The sequence below is a fragment of the Mustela erminea genome, chromosome X (assembly GCF_009829155.1).
Source record: "Mustela erminea isolate mMusErm1 chromosome X, mMusErm1.Pri, whole genome shotgun sequence".
In the NCBI taxonomy this organism is placed as follows: domain Eukaryota; kingdom Metazoa; phylum Chordata; class Mammalia; order Carnivora; family Mustelidae; genus Mustela; species Mustela erminea.
In genome coordinates, this window is record NC_045635.1 from 18,562,913 (window position 1) to 18,580,075 (window position 17,163).

The following is a 17,163-nucleotide window of genomic DNA, read 5'->3' on the forward strand; positions in this document are numbered from 1 at the left end:
GCGCTTAATTCACATATAGGAAAGGGGGCAAAGTGCTCAGAAAACGAAGATTCACATGGATCAATATATTATTTAACACTTTATTGAGCTACAGTTCACATGCATGCAATTCATGCATTTAGAGTGAAGAATTCAATGGGTTTTTTTGTATATTCACAGAGTTTTGAAATAATCACCATGAATTAATTTCATCACCCAAAACCAGACTCTGTAACAGTCACTTCCAAGTTGACCTCAGTTCCAAGTCCACCTCACCTCCCACATCCACCCTTAACCCTCGGAAACCTTCATCTAGTTTCTATGTATTTGTCTACTCTAGACAGTGCATATAAATTGAATTTTGTGACTGACTTCTTTCACCTCACATGATGTTTTCAAGGATCATCTACACTAGCATTCACCAATATCACATTCCTTTTTATCGAACAGTATTCCACCATATGTATACAATATGTTTTGTTTAACCATTCCTCGGGTAATGGACATTTGGGTTATTTTTGGCTTTTTGACTACTGTAAATAATACTGCTATTTATATCTATGTACAAATTTTTGTGTGAACATGTTTGTACTTCTCTTCGTAGATACCTAAAAGTGGAATTGCTGGGTCATACAGTAGCTTTATTTACTTTTATGATAACTTGACATTTGACATTTTGAAAAACTGCCAAAATCTTTTTCCAAAATGAGTGTACTTTGTTATATTTCTACTAGAGGTATGAGGGTTCAATTTCTTCTTCACATCCTCACCACCTTATCTTTGTCTTTTTTATTACAGCTGTTACAGTTGGTATGGAGTATCTCATTGCGAATTTGATTACCATTACCCTTATGACTAATAATTTTGAGCATATTTTCATGTGTATATTTCCTGTGGGTTAGCTGAAAATTTCTTAGAATTCCCTTTTAAGTTACCTGTACTGCTTTTGAGTGTACGTATTTGTACGGCTTTTGAGTGGTTCCTCCAGATATCACATTATGTATCTGTAAATTATCACAGTCTAGGGTACTATTATTTTACAATATGGTCAAGTAAAGAAACCCTTTCTCTTTTTAGGTCCCTTTACTCTTCCCACTCTTGTTTTAACTCTCTCCCCTAATACATTTAAAATGATATCATACATTATCATAATTTTACTTCAAATGTCAAACATCATTTATAAAATTTGAAGCTACTCTATTATATTTAGCCCATATTTTTGCTTATTGTTTCCTTTCCTTCTTTCATCATTCCCTTTTCATGTAGAGCATGTGCATCAGCCATTAATCATTAGGACTGCTGACAATAAATTCTCTTAGCTTTCCTTCATTTGAAAATATTTCGATCTTCTCTTCATTTCTTAAGTTATTTCCTCTGCATATGAAATTCTGGGTTGATTGTTCTTGTCTCTCAGCATGTGAAAAAATATTATGCCACCTCTTTCTGGCCTCCATGGTTTTTCATGACAAATATGCTATCATTTGAACAGGTGTTTCCCCTATAGGAAATGTGTCATTTCTCTCTATCTGCTTTCAAGAGTTTTTCATTGCTTTAGAATATATAAATTTGACTATGCTTTGCCTTGGCATGAATTTCCTGGGCTTTAATGTGCTTGGGGTTTACTAATATTTGGAAATTTGTAGGTTTATGCTTTTTAGGAAATTTGGAAAATTTCAGTCCTCATTCTGTTGAGTATCTGTTCATACCCATATTCTTTTTCATCTTCTGCAATTTCAAGGAGTATTAGAGCTTTTATTATTGTCCACAGGCCTCTGAGGCCCTGTTATTATTTTCAGTCTTTTTTCTCCCTATTGTTAAAACTGGGTAATTCCTAATGTTCTATCTTTAAGTTCACTACTTCATTCCTCTTTCATTTCCATTCTTTTATTAAGCCCATAAAAGGAGTTTATTTTGATCATTGAATTTTTCAGTCTTAAAATTTATTTTTATTTTTATTTATTTATTTTTTTCAGTCTTAAAATTTCTATTTGGTTCTTCTTTGTATCTCCTACTTTTTGTTAAAAAATTTTTTCTTGTTTGTTTCAAGTTTGTTGAGAAGTGCTCACTAAAGCTTTTTTTTAATTGGTCCTTTATTTTTTATTTTTTAATTTTTTATTAATTATTTTTATTAACATATACTGTATTATTTTCCCCAGGGGTACAGGTCTGTGAATTGTCAGGCTTACACACTTCACAGCACTCACTGAAGCTTTTTTAAAAAATGATGTTTTGCTTTAAATCTTTTTCAGATAATTCCATTTCCCATTTCTTCTCATTGTTGGTATCTGTTCATGTCTTCTTCCTCATTCATCCTCATTCATCCTAATTCTGGATATGATGGGTGATTTTTAATTCTAACATGTTTGTGTACTATGAGAATTTCAGTATTATTTAAATCTCCAATTTTGTAAGCCTGCACTGAATGATAATGTTAGAAAAAGTTGGGTCCTACCTTCTTACTGCCACGCAGATTTGTGAGCCCATGTTCCCCACTGGGATTTCACAAATGCTGTGAATTAAGTAAAATATGCCACATTACTGCTAGGTGAGTGTGGAACTTCAGGTTCCCCAACAGAGTTTCTATTGATAAGAATGGTGGGAGAAGAGATGCTAGGTGTGAGAGGGCATCTCATCACCTCTGCACAGTGCTGAAAATACTGTCTTGGAGACTTGGTCTTCTTGGACATCACCGCAGCAAGAAAAGGTAGGAGCATCTCGTTACCAATGGATATGGATGGAAATCTAGGCTCCGCACTAAGCCTTTGTTAATGGGGGCAGGGCAAGTGCACTGTGTTGTTGTCGTTATTATATTCTGCAACAAGCAAGCAGGGAAATTATTATCAGAAAAATTTATTTCTTGATAGGCTGCTCCTTTCTTGGTCTTTTGGCTTAAAGGAACAGGTTTTACATGGGACTTTTTTTTTTTTTTTTTGGCTGTGCCTGTGGGCGTTTCTGAGTTGTAGGGTTCTCCAGCACCCAATCTAGGAGGCAAAGGAGGCAAAACAAAAAACAAAACAAAACAAAAAATCTAGGGAACTTACCATTTTGTCATTCCTTAAGTTCCAAAATCCTTAGCTGGTCTGCCTTCTTCTCTTCAGATTTCAGAGTCTTGTTTTATATATAAAATAAATAAGCAAAAGGAATAGGGAGAAATGTGCCTATAGCATCTTGTCCAGAGTCAGAAGTCTCCCCCTTTTACTATTTTTTTAAGATGGCTACTAGAAAATTTGAAATTGTATGTGTGACTCACACCATGTCCCCATTGGACAAAGCTGCTATAGGTGTTAGATTTCTCACCTGCAAATGAGAAAGTTAGAAGAGATGCTTTTCCAAGTCAGTTTCTAAGGAGTTCTATGATTTTATGGATTGTTGTTTGGCTTCTGTATATAATGCAAATTATGTAGAAAATGGTTTTTCTTTCTACTTACCTAGATCATAGCTATCAGAAATGAAATGGTCTTACAAAGCCCTTCAAATGACTCAAAATAGAGCCACGGGGTAATTGAAACTTTTTATTTTTAAAACTCATACCAGTATGTTAAAATTTCCATAGGAAGTGGTTGGTAAGCAAGAATTTCTCCAACAGGGCTTATTGCAGGTGCTAATCAACTCACAGCTTCTTTCTTTCTTCTCTCTCTCTCTCTCTCTCTCTTTTTTTTTTTGGACGTTTGCGCTCAAAGGAGATTAAATTACATCAATTGCCTCATTTCTTCATATACCTAAATAATGCATTCCCCCACTCTGTGGAGAATAAACCAAATTTGGTAGAGAAAAGTTTAATGGGTAGCTATAAATAGCACTGTAGTCTCCTTGAAAGAACACCCAGTACTCCCTATTCCTCCTTCTAGAAAGACCCTTTTCTGAAAGTGCTAATGAATGGTTCTTGTTTCCTTGTGATTATCTCCCTCATCCTACACTTCCTTGTATTTTGAAAGACTATTAAAGTGCATTTCCTTCCAATATTCATGGTAAGTAATCTTACTGAAATCCACTGGATCCTTAGCAGAACAATCCCAATAACTGCCCATGAAATCTTGGTTTCCTAGAAACCTTGTTTAAAAAGACAGTGCCTTTCAGCTTTTGGTACAAGATGTAAAGTTCTCTCCTCAGCACTGCTGGGCTCCCCAGTGGTCCAGTCTCTCTTCCCATGGCTTCCTTAGCAATATGAGTTTCTCTGCCGTGGCACATAAAAACCTTCTTGAAAGTCATTGCTAATTTCCTTCTCCCACCTCCAGTTGTTTATTTACTCCTTGTCCTCCATGACGTATTTTACATTATTTGGCAGGTTTTCTTTACCCGTTCTCTTGCCTTACTTCCTACTATAATGTTCTCTTATTCTCTTGAATTTTTCTTATTTCCTCGCTTGGTTCCCTGTCCTCCCCTTCTCATAATCTGATTACATGGCTTCTCTGATTCCTGAAGATATTCTCAAACCTGTTTTCCACTCCCCTCTGTTTCCATTACTCTCTGAAGAATGTGCCTTCTCTGTTTCAACTCTACTTTCTATGCTGATTATTCTATTTTCCCTCCGGTCTTCTTACCTGAACTAGAGCCCCAAATCTCCAGTCCTACTTCACATTTCCACTTCCATTTCCCCAAACCTCCACAAAGTAGACATGTCTGAAACCAAACTCTTCTTGCCCTATAAATGACTTCCCCTCCAACTTCCCTGCCAAACAGCTCCACGATTGTTTTCTTTGAGGAGTCCTCAAACTGTCAGTTTGAGTAATCTTTGACTAAATGCTCCTTTCATTCCATCTCTACAATCAGGCACTAAATCAAGCATATTTTCCCCTACAGATGGGACTGGAGTGGAGAGAGAACGGCCCTGAAGCTAATCAGACCTGGATCTAAATTTGTTATACCTCACCTTTGCATGAACTTGGATATACTATGTGATAGCTAGGAGTTTCAATGTTTTCACGTGGAAAAGGAAGAAAACACCTATTACAAAAAAAAAAAAAACACCTATTACAGAGTTGCTGTGATGAGTAAAGGGAAACAATGCATTTTACACGTTTGCCATATACTAGTACTAAAAATATTAGTTGCTACTTGGGTCCCTGCTCCTTTTAGCTGTTCTTTTCTTGAATTAGCACTGCCACACTCTGTTCAAGTCTCTCAGTTCAATATACTTAAAATATTTCAGACACAGCCCCCATTCTTCACTTCATTGCATCCTGCTTTCCCCATACAGCCCTGCTTCCTGTAATACTGACAGCGTCAAGAAAACATCATTCTAGATTCATTCCTCCCCCTCCCATTTTTTTTACCATAGTAATTTGAAACATCTTTGATTGTCTTTTCAGTTCCTGAAAGTTCCCTTTTCCCTTCCCCTGACCCTAACTATGTTTCTCCATGTCCTCTTTGTCTTTAACCCAAATCTTCTGTCCTGGTCATCCAGGCTGCCCTCATCACCTCCCCAAAGCTACATTGATTTATTCCCCTAAAACTTTAATATCCTCCTATCTGTAATTCCACACCTCCTAGTGACAGAACAGACCTACATACCTTGGAGAGCTTTGCCTCAACTCTCTAGTCTCCTAGACTTTATGACTTGCCATCATGTTTATTACCTAACAGCATTCTGCATTGTGTTTATTTGCTATTCTGCTAGATGTGTACTACCAATTTCTTGGGTTTCACATAGAAGTAACATTTCAAAATCAAATCTGGTTATAGGCATTAGTTTTAGCTATTTTTTTTTAACATAGTAGGGATCCTTAAAAAATCATTTGTGATCCTCATTTCACTCTCTAAAGGATATTTTCCCAACAAAAGCAAGTATGATGTTAGAATTTAAAAGTTTAAATTGGGGGCATCTGGGTGGCTCAGTGGGTTAAAGCCTCTGCTTTTGGCTTAAGTCATGATCCCAGAGTCCTGGGATCGAGCCCCACATAGGGCTCTCTGCTCAGCGGGGAGCCTACTTCCCTTCCTCTCTGCCTGCCTCTCTTCCTACTTGTGATCTTGGTCTGTCAAATAAATAAATAAATAAATCTTTTTTAAAAAATAAATAAAAGTTTAAATTGAGTTGATTTAGATTTATGAACAAATTCTTACTACCCTCATTTTCATTTTGATGTGGACAGAGGAAATTCTATCAGGAAAAATCTTGGACAAACATTTGGGAACTCCTCTAATTGTCTCTACACATCTACAATTTCTGTAATATAGTTTATTGAGATTTGGAGACTTCCTACTATGCACCAAGGAGTGTAACTGTGTGTATCTCTGTGTACATAAGTATTACTGTGTCATTCCACAGAGAGCAGAGCCAAGGCATAAGAAGCTTGAAATTAGCTCAAGGACCCACAGATAATAAGTGACAGAATTAAGAGCAGAATCCAGTTATTTAGGCTCTTGTGTTCTTGACCACTACCCCATACCTCTGCCACTTCTTTAGACTCTACATTACATAGTTCTGTGCAAAGAATAAATAGACCAATGTGTTTAATGATGAAAGCAACCTTTGCCATATTGCACCTACAGAATAGAATAATGGCCATATGCTTAGCATCCAGAGAGACCATTTATACAGGTATTTATAAACTATAAAATGCTGTACAGATGTAAAATCAACTATAGTTATTATAATTATTAATGCCAACTGGAATCCCCCAAATCTAGGTTGCTCTAAATTATCAAAGAAAATTAAATTAAAATACTATCAGAGGGGTGCCTGGGTGGCTCAGTGGGTTAAGCCTCTGCCTTCAGCTCAGGTCATGATCTTAGGGTCCTGGGATCAAGCCCAGAGTCGAGCTCTCTGCTCAGTGGGGATCCTGCTTCCCATTCTCTCTCTGCCTGCCTCTCTGCCTACTTGTGATCTCTATCAAATAAATAAAATCTGTGAAAAATAAAATAAAATAAAATATGATCAGAGCTGTTTCTAAGGAAGTCCCACCTATAAGAATGCTTTAGGGGGGCACTTGGGTGGCTCAGTCATTAAGCGTCTGCCTTTGGCTCAGGTCATGGTCCCAGGGTCCCAGGATCAAGTCCCACATCGGGCTCCTTGCTTGGCGGGAGGCCTGCTTCTCTCTCTCCCACTCCCTCTGCTTGTGTTCCCTCTCTCGCTGTGTCTCTCTCTGTCAAATAAATAAATAAAATCTTAAAAAAAAAAGAATGCTTTAAGACTTCAACATTAACTTGTCTACAGGACAATTTTATGGAAATCACAGTGGTTTAAAATTATCTCAATTTACTGTCTATAATATTTCACTCCTTTATTGTTGCCTTTCAAGTACTCGGAACCACCCTAAGTAAAATGGTGAAGAATGTCTTAAGCACAATCCTCTCTTCCACTACCTATCTTCAGATATACTTCATCAGAAACCCCAACCCTTCACTTTTTGTCTCCCTCTGTTCTGTAAGAAACTCTTAGCCAGCTGTTCCACTAGAATGCATCTAATTGACAACTTTATACTTTTGTGCTCTGGTTTTTTTAGAGTAAGTTACTAAGGTACCAAACCAAAACCCACAGGGTAAATATCTAAGGGGAACATTTCAGAAAGGAGATAAGCCTGTTCCAGAGATTTTTGAAACAAAGAATATCGCACTGGTGGCCTTTAATTTGGGTGACAATCAGTTTCTCCAATGGTAGGGAATGACCCTGAAACCATAATCTCTCTCAGTACCCATAATACCTGCACAAGTCTTCAGTCTCAATAATTGAATACACTGAGTTCCGCCACAAAGTGCTCTGCTTTTGTACATGGCTACACTTCTCAGTATAAGACTATTTCATTTCACTACCATGGCTCCTTCTCTTCTCCTGTATCACCCACAGGAAACAAAATGAGCAAAAACAAGTCAGTTTACAGTAGAGCATTGAGAGCCCCTGTCTATAAGCTAAGAAAAGGTTCTCAATTTATACTCTCAGTATAAAGTACTCTGTCAAGTCCTTAAGGATGTCAGGGCCTCAACTTCATTCTCTCTTTAATGAAGGAGAAAAACAAAGTGACCCTGATACATCCAATGCCTCTAGGATTATTAGCTTCTGTAATACATACTATTAGTCATTGTAAAGATGAAAACAGGGGAAATACATAGAAAAAAAAAACTCATTTGACAATCAATATTCATCCGGAGCAATGTTTTTCAAATACATCACAAAGAACATTAGTTTCTACAAAACATTGGAAAGAACTGAATTTAAACAGCTGGTGAGCCTACGAGGATCAGCTAGACTTAATGAACTCTTTCCAAAGAACAGAGTAATAATTATTTTTTATAACTATAATGGAAAGGGAAAAGTAATTTTACGGTGCGGAAACCCGGGGTCAAACTACTTAATCACATTATTAGGTCACTATCGCCAGCAACGGGTCATGTGACAGTGTCACTTTAAATTTTGCTTCAGAGGTGCCTGCCCCCCTCGCGCCAGCCCGGAGTCCTGTGATTGGCCAGCCCATTGAAACCCGTGCCACTACGTCACAGAACAATTCCTTCTCAACGGCTGCATAGCTACCCACCAGCGCCATATTCTGCTGATCAAGCGCCTGAGAGGAGGGAAGACTCGACCGTGTCTTCCCACTCTAGGTAGGCTGAAGGCCAACACCGCCTTCGCCCTACCAAGTAATGGCCTGGGCCCCACAGCAGAAAAAGGCAGAGCCTAATCCAAGAGATTTCAGGGCCCGCCAGGATGGCAGGGGTGGCAGCAGTGGCGGCAGCGGCGGCGGCAGCCGTGGCGGTAGCGGCGGTGGTAGCGGCGGCGGTGGCGGTGGTGGCGGCAGCGGTGGAGGCGGCATTGGTGGCAGCAGCAGTGGCGGCAGTGGCAGCAGGGTTGGCGGTGGCGGTGGTGGCAGTGGAAGGGGCAGAAGTGGCAGAGGATGGAGCGGCCCCGCCGGCTACACAGAGGTGAGAGCCTCAGGCCCCGGGGAGCCACCTCTCTGCTTTAGATTGAAGAACAATATGATTGGAGTGGTGATTGGTCGTGGTGGATCAAAGATAAAAGATATCCAGGCTACAACAAGTACCAAAATACAGATCATAAAAGGTGATTGTGAAGCAGAGGTAAAAATTTTTGGCACAAAGGACATGAAAGCAAAGGCCAAAGCAACTATAGATGCTCTTGTTAAAAAACAAGAACGAGGCCACCATTCAGAGTCCCGCGTCGATAGTGCCGCACCTCAGGCCTCTGCTGGAAAAGAGCTCCGCCCAGATATCACTGGTGCTAAACAGGTTCAACCACTGATAGACTGGGACCAAATCAGAGCCGAAGTTGTAGAGTGGGAAAAAAGAAAATGGGCAGATTTACCACCAATTAAGAAAAACTTCTATGTAGAATCTGAAGCAACGAGCTCGTTGTCTGAAGCTGAAGTAGATATGTGGAGAAAGGAAAATTTTGACATAATGTGTGATGACTTGAAAGATGGCCAAAAGCGCCCCATTCCCAACCCTACTTGGCAATTTGAGGATGCCTTCCATCCTTACCCTGAACTTATGAAAAGCATTAGACGAGCAGGTTTTCAAAAGCCAACACCCATTCAGTCACAGGCATGGCCAATTATTCTAAAAGGAATAGATCTTATAGGAGTTGCTCAAACTGGAACAGGCAAAACATTGTCCTATTTAATGCCTGGGTTTATTCATCTCAATAATCAACCAATACCTAGAGAGGAAAGAAATGGGGCTGGCATGCTAGTCCTTACACCCACTAGAGAATTAGCTCTTCAGGTGGAAGCTGAATGTTCTAAGTATTCATATAAAGGTCTTAAAAGTGTTTGTATATATGGTGGTGGAAGTAGAGAACGACAAATTCGAGATATTACCAAAGGCATAGATATCATTATTGCAACTCCTGGACGACTGAATGATCTGCAAATGAATAACTTTGTCAACTTACGAAGCATAACCTACTTAGTCTTAGATGAAGCAGATAAAATGCTAGATCTGGGGTTTGAACACCAGATAATGAAGATTTTATTAGATGTGCGCCCAGACCGCCAGACTATTATGACAAGTGCAACTTGGCCAGATACCATTCGTCGACTTGCTCAGTCTTACCTGAAACAACCTATGATTGTTTATGTTGGTACTCTGGATCTAGTTGCTGTTAATACGGTGAAGCAAAATGTAATTGTTACCACAGAAGAAGAAAAACGATCTCTTATCCAAGAATTCTTACAGGGTCTGTCACCCCACGACAAAGTCATTGTGTTTGTCAGCAGAAAACTTGTTGCTGATGACTTATCAAGTGATTTGAGCATCCAGGGCATACCAGTGCAATCATTGCATGGTGACAGGGAGCAGCATGACCGTGAACGAGCACTGGAGGACTTTAGAAGTGGAAAAGTGAAAATACTGATTGCTACTGATTTAGCATCCAGAGGTCTTGATGTTAATGATGTCACACACGTATATAATTACGACTTCCCACGCAATATTGAAGAATATGTACACAGAGTGGGAAGAACAGGCAGAGCAGGGAGGACAGGCGTGTCAGTCACCCTCATGACTCAGAATGATTGGAAGATTGCCATTGAATTGATTAAAATTCTGAAACGAGCAAATCAGAGTGTCCCTCAAGATCTCCTAACAATGGCTGAGCGATTCAAAATGCACAAACAAAAAAAGGACACAGGAAAAAAACTGAAATCTCCAGGAAAACCCAGAGAGTTTTACTGATATCTACATTGAAGAGTTGTGTTACGATCCTGGAAAACTGAAGATATGTTGAAGACCTGGCAGTTTGAAGACATCTAGCCAATTCTTAAACACTGAACTTTCAATATCATTTATGTTCCTTAATAAAGTCAAAAGTATTTGAAAAATGAGAGAGTAAGAGCTTATTTGGAAAAAAAATTAAATGTTATGTGTTGGGTGATTTTTTTTTTTAACAAAGAGTGCATGAGTGTGGGGGAGGAGAGTGGGGTGGGGACAAAGGGAAAGGGGGAGGCAAATGGGGAGAGGAAAAGGGTCCCCAGCAGGTTCCACACCCAGAGAAGAGCCCAATGTAGGGTTCAGTGTCACAACCCTGAGATGACTTGAGCCAAAAATCAAGGGTCAGTCGCTTGTGACTGAGCCACCCAGGCACCACTTACATGTTGGTTAAAGTATGGTTTCTTTCATAGCCTGCCATGTCCATCTACGTCTCCTCTGAAAGACTGGTTGCAGACAACAATAGTGCTTTTCTTGCTTTAAAATGTCACATTAATTTGAAACATAGTTTTCTTCAAGTTTATCCTAGTCAAATATTCTATTTTCCCCCAGCAGTTAGTGCCACAATGATCTGTAAAGAAATCTCCACTGTCATTCCCTAATTTAAAAAAAAAATCATTAGAAAAAAAATGCTCAACCTTCTAAAAGATTCCACAATTCTGTTTTTTCAGACAGATGTGACTAATTGAGCATGGTGTCTGACTTGCTAGAAATCAGATCCTCATAAAACTCATATCATTTACCACTGGTTAAAACTTCTGGGGAGGTCACTTACCTTCTGCATGTGTGATCACTTTCTTCACTGAGAAATTGGGGTGGTTAATTTTGGGGTCCCCTTCACCACTAAACTCTATTATAACCAAAATTGTATAACCCTGCCTTTACTAACACTTCCTTTTTAAAAATTTTTTGTTTTTTTAACACTTTATTTTCTGATCTAGGAAGAATATCACATAGTTACATAACAAATTGAACGATGAAACACTTTTTAATGACCAGAATAGTGCTATCTGCATTTTTATTGATTTTTGAAATGTCATTCATGGGGTATCTTTATATTCTTTTGTCACATTTTATTTTTCAGTTTGTCTATAAAAGGCCAAAACTTTATGTATACATAATGAGAAAAATCAATGTGAAATTAAAATATATCTTACATACTGGGAAAAACATTAAAAACTCGACCAAATGACACTTTTGCCAGAGGAACCAATTTTAGTTAACTCCTCTAATTTCTAATTCTGTCTTGCATGCTTTATTTAGAGGCAATCAACTTTCTCACACTATAAGAAGTCCTCCAAATGATGCTAAATCTTAAATTCAATGTTTGTGAAAACAGAATTAGTCAAGCCTTGCAATCTCGGGCAAACAAAATATTAATGCAACAATCTTTTTTCCCAGCATCCCCAGCTGTGACTACAAAAGTCAGTGAAATTAAGTGAAACAAAGAGGCAAATACTCTAGGTATAGGTGTTTGAGGTTAAAGTCTGGCTTCTAGGCTCTTAATACAGGCCTCAATATCTCTTGATAATATTCACAACAATCGTTAGCATTTTTGAGTGGCTAATATGTAATACAACACCAATGTGTAAAGAGAGGAGAGAACCATACATTTTTTCTCAAAGAAGAAACAAAAGAAGAGCCACTGTATGGAGAAATGTAAGCAGAGATACAACAAGGGTTCTCAACTGGGGCATTTTTGGCCCTCCCTCCATCAGACATTGAACCATTATGCGGAGATAGCACTGGTCTATTACTGAGGGAGAGGGTGGGAAGATGCTACTGGCAGCTAGAGGGCAGAGGTCAGGGATACTGCTGAACACCTTTACAATCTATAGGACCACCCTACACAACACAGTATTTTTTGCCCCAAAACTGCTAGTGCTGAGATGGACAATTCCTGAAAGAACAAAAACAGAACAACAAAAACCAGTTGCCTAGTAACAAAGAAAGGACTTCAGAGGAGAAAAGAGGGTTTTTTAAAAAAAGATTTTATTTACTTATTTGAGAGTGAGAGAGGGGGTGGGGGCAAGCAAGTGAGAGAGAGAGAGGGGCAGAGGAAGAGGGAGAAGCAGACTCCCCACAGAGCATGGAGTCCAACATGGGCCTCAGTCCGAAGACCCTGGAATCAAGACCTGAGGAGAGGGCAGACACTTAACCAACTGAGCCACTCAGATGCCCCCCAAAAAGAGGATTTATAAATGATATCTTACAGATTGTGCAAAATAAAACCCCCACAACTTTCCTGTTGTCAGTATAATCTGCATCAGTGTTCTCCATCAGGGTCAGTTTGACAATGTCTAGAGACAGATTTGGTTTTCACAACTCAGGGGAGGGTTATTTGCATCTTCTGGGTTGAGCCCAGCGGTGCTCCTAAACATCCCACAATGCACAGGATGGCCCCCCAAAACAAAGAATCATGCAGCCCAAATGTCAGTAGTGCCATAGTTGAGAAACCTTGCAATAGATGAGGCGAAACACCACCTTACACTCAACTGCAGAAAAACCAAGAAGGGGGAGTTCAGCAAGATGAAAAAAAGATATTTTTTCTTGTGCACTGTTCAACATAAAACCCCCACCAACCTTCCTGTCTTTGGTATTACCTACATTAGTGATTCTCAGAGTTGACTTGCCCACTAGGGGACATTTGGCAATGTCTGGAGACATTTTTGGTTGTCCTTCCTAGGCAGCAAGACTCTTGCTGGCATCTAGTGGGTAGAAGTCAGGGATAAACATCCTATAATGCACAGGGCAACACCAAAATGATGGACTTGTCAGCCCAAAATGTCTACGGTATTGATGTCAAGAAACTGTGATTTACACCAATTGGCAAAACTTTTGTGAGTGAATTGGGTTTTCTTAGTTGTTTAGAAACTCAAAGAAATACTGATTTCTGCATCCAAACTAGAACAGAGTGAAGGCAGATCACTGAGCATGTAATGAATGACACAGGAGACAGTATGAGGAGGCTTCAGCTAACCTCAGTTATGCCTGTACAATCCTTAGTATAGTGATTCCTTTTCAATAGATGCTCAAAAAATATTGCATCCTCTTCTGCCCTGTTTCTCCCATCACCCATTATATGATGCTAATTCACCACAATCCTGATGCTGTTACTCACATTGTTGGGTACTGGTTCCCCCATTGGGCAAACCCTTTCTCCTTCCTCTCTGCCAGGCCAAATGAGACTCATCATTCTGTGTCCAGTCCAAGTGCTACAGCTTCCCCAAGATCCTATCTGCTGTCCCCCATTTAAAAACTTCTACAGTTCTTTTTTTAAAAATTTTGTTCAGTTAGCCACTGTATAGTACATACTTAGTCCTTGATGCAGTGTTTGACGATTCATTAGTTAAGTATAACACCCAGTGCTCCATCATAGCACACGTCCTCCTCAATACTCATCACCTGGCTACCCCCTCCCCCCACCCTCATCCCCTCTCAAACCCCCAGATTGTTTCTTGGGGTCCATAGTATCTCATGGTTCATTTCCCTCTCTGATTTCTCCCCTTTGCATTTCCCCTCCCTTCCCCTATGGTCCTCCATGCTATTGCTTGGATATTTACTGTGCTTCTATTGTGTTCCATAGGCATTGTTTTCAGCACTTAAAGTGCAGTGGTGGAAAGGAGAGAAGTTTGCCATCAGTGATATTTTCATTTTAATGGTGAAACAGTAAAGACACTTATACTTCCAACTACAATGCCTCTTGATTAATTTCTTTAGTCATTTAATTATTCATTAAATTCCCTAGGCCTGGGGAGAAGTGTAGGAAAGTATGCCTGTAGCTTTCTAGCACTAGAGAAACTGATGGGTAGTAAATTCAAAGTTTACAATGGACATTGGGGAGGGTATGTGCTATGTTGAGTGCTGTGAAGTGTGTAAACCTGGCGATTCACAGACCTGTACCCCTGGGGATAAACATGCATTATATGTTTATAAAAAAAATTAAAAATTAAAAAAAAAACAATGACAGAACTACAAACATCGGTCAATGTGATCAGACTTTTCAGAAGTCCTTTTGAAAGATCAGTCTCAACAATATGGTGGGAGATCTGTTCACTTAGACATTTAGTAAACCGTGGACCGTGGCAACAATAAAAGAAAAGTTGCATGCGCCTACTATGTTCACGTACATAAAAATATATATTTAAGACATATATATGAAAGACTGTAATAGAACTTTCCTCTCTGGCTGGTGGGTGGGATGGGAATGCAAAATAAACAAAATAACCTGCCAGTGTAACAAGTCATAAATTCAGTAATCAACTGATAAACTCTATTGTCTGAATTTCTGGGAATAAAATTATGAAGTGCCACCTTAGCAATATTGAGGGTGGCAGACACTGGTGGGTTATCTACTGAATAGCCACCCCCACCACCGTCCTCCTATTTGTTGGTATAACCAACGCCCCCGGTTCAGTTCAAAAGCTAGGAAAAAGAGATACGTTCATTAGATTACTCCTTTCTGCCCGTGGACACCGCCGAGTAAGCATCATTAAAGTCTCCCCTCCCACCGCTGTCATGTCTAAGTCAGAGTCTCCCAAAGAGCCTGAACAGCTGTGGAATCTCTTCATCGGAGGTCTGAGCTTTGAAACAACTGATGAGAGTCTGAGGAGCCATTTTGAGCAATGGGGAACACTTATGGACTGTGTGGTAATGAGAGATCCGAACACCAAGCGCTCCAGAGGCTTTGGGTTTGTCACATATGCCACTGTGGAGGAGGTTGGATGCAGCCATGAATGCAAGGCCACACAAGGTGGATGGAAGAGTTGTGGAACCAAAGAGGGCTGTCTCAAGAGAAGATTCTCAAATATCTGGTGCCCACTTAATTGTGAAAAAGATTTTTGTTGGTGGCATTAAAGAAGACACTGAAGAATATCATCTAAGAGATTATTTCGAACAGTATGGGAAAATCGAAGTGATTGAGATCATGACTGACCGAGGCAGTGGCAAAAAGAGGGGTTTTGCTTTTGTAACATTTGATGACCATGATTCTGTAGACAAGATTGTCATTCAAAAATACCACACTGTGAATGGCCACAACTGTGAAGTAAGGAAAGCGCTCTCTAAGCAAGAGATGGCTAGTGCTTCATCCAGCCAAAGAGGTCGAAGTGGTTCTGGAAACTTTGGTGGTGGTCGTGGAGGTGGTTTTGGTGGGAATGACGTTGGTCGCGGAGGAAACTTCAGTGGTCGAGGTGGCTTTGGTGGCAGTCGAGGTGGTGGTGGCTATGGTGGCAGTGGGGATGGCTATAACGGATTTGGTAATGATGGAAGCAACTTTGGAGGTGGCGGAAGCTGTAATGATTTTGGCAATTACAACAATCAATCCTCAAATTTTGGACCCATGAAAGGAGGCAATTTTGGAGGCCAATACTTCGCCAAACCACAAAACCAAGGTGGATATGGTGGTTCCAGCAGCAGCAGCAGCTATGGCAGTGGCAGAAGTTTTAATTACTGCCAGGAAACAAAGCTTAGCAGAAGAGGAGAGCCAGAGAAGTGACAGGGAAGCTACAGGTTACAACAGATTTGTGAACTCAGCCAAGCACAGTGGTGGCAGGGCCTAGCTGCTACAAAGAAGACATGTTTTAGACAATACTCATGTGTATGGGAAAAAAAACTCGAGGACTGTATTTGTGACTAATTGTATAACATGTTATTTTAGTTTCTGTTCTGTGGAAAGTGTAAAGCATTCCAACAAAGGGTTTTAATGTAGATTTTTTTTTTTTGCACCCATGCTGTTGATTGCTAAATGTAATAGTCTGATCATGACGCTGAATAAATGTGTCTTAAAAAAAAAAAAAGCTAGGAAAAAAAGAAAAGAACAGCCTACTCTCCATTGTAGCTTCAGCATAGGCATGAGACTCAAACCTGGCCTATGGGACTGACAGGAAAATGGGCTTGGCTGCTTTAAAGAAAGATCTTCCTTCCCTAAGACACAAGCATGCAAGGATAAGCTCTCCTTTCTGCTTATGTACCTGTGTGAAGACATGAGGTTTTAACAGTCATTTTAGACAATGATGAAGTAAATCTGAAGACCACCAATATGCTAGGCATGACAGAACATAGATGTGGAAAGCACCTGAATCCTGTATGGCATCACTGTGCTGCAGAATTAAAGTCGGCGTGCCAGCCTTCGAGAGATGGCCCTCAGATCTCTGTTACAGAAAGAGCTTACTGCTCAGTTGCATGGAGCACAGGAAGCTGACCAACCCCTGGCTGTAAACAATCCATGGCAGCAACTGAGGTGAGGTCAAGCTCTTCAATAGCCATTCACTCACTGAGCAGAGTGGGACACGGGGTCTCAGTCATTCTGCCCAACATGGGACTGTTCTGTGGACACTATTTCTAGAACTCCCTGTTAGGCTGCTTCTGGATTTCTCAGAGCCTCAGTGTATTCTAATGCTCTTGCTACCTAATTCTTCTTCCCTTGCCCCTCCTTTCACACGTATCAGATGTGAGCTGTGGTCACAAGGATGTCTCTACTACTCCTGATCTGTTTCCTCTGTACCTTTCATAGGTGCTATCAGCCAA

General features: G+C 40.0%; 1 protein-coding gene and 1 pseudogene across 1 annotated transcript; both read left to right on the forward strand.

The window, feature by feature from the left end:
• The first annotated feature begins 8,368 nt into the window (after positions 1-8,368).
• DDX53 (DEAD-box helicase 53) lies at positions 8,369-10,731 on the forward strand. The gene is made up of 2 exons (XM_032331212.1): positions 8,369-8,635; positions 8,804-10,731. Exons 1-2 carry the CDS (start codon positions 8,554-8,556, stop codon positions 10,600-10,602), a joined length of 1,881 nt encoding a protein of 626 aa, XP_032187103.1. The 5' UTR covers positions 8,369-8,553; the 3' UTR covers positions 10,603-10,731.
• A 4,407-nt stretch (positions 10,732-15,138) lies between these two features.
• LOC116582870 lies at positions 15,139-16,090 on the forward strand (annotated as a pseudogene).
• Positions 16,091-17,163: the final 1,073 nt, after the last annotated feature.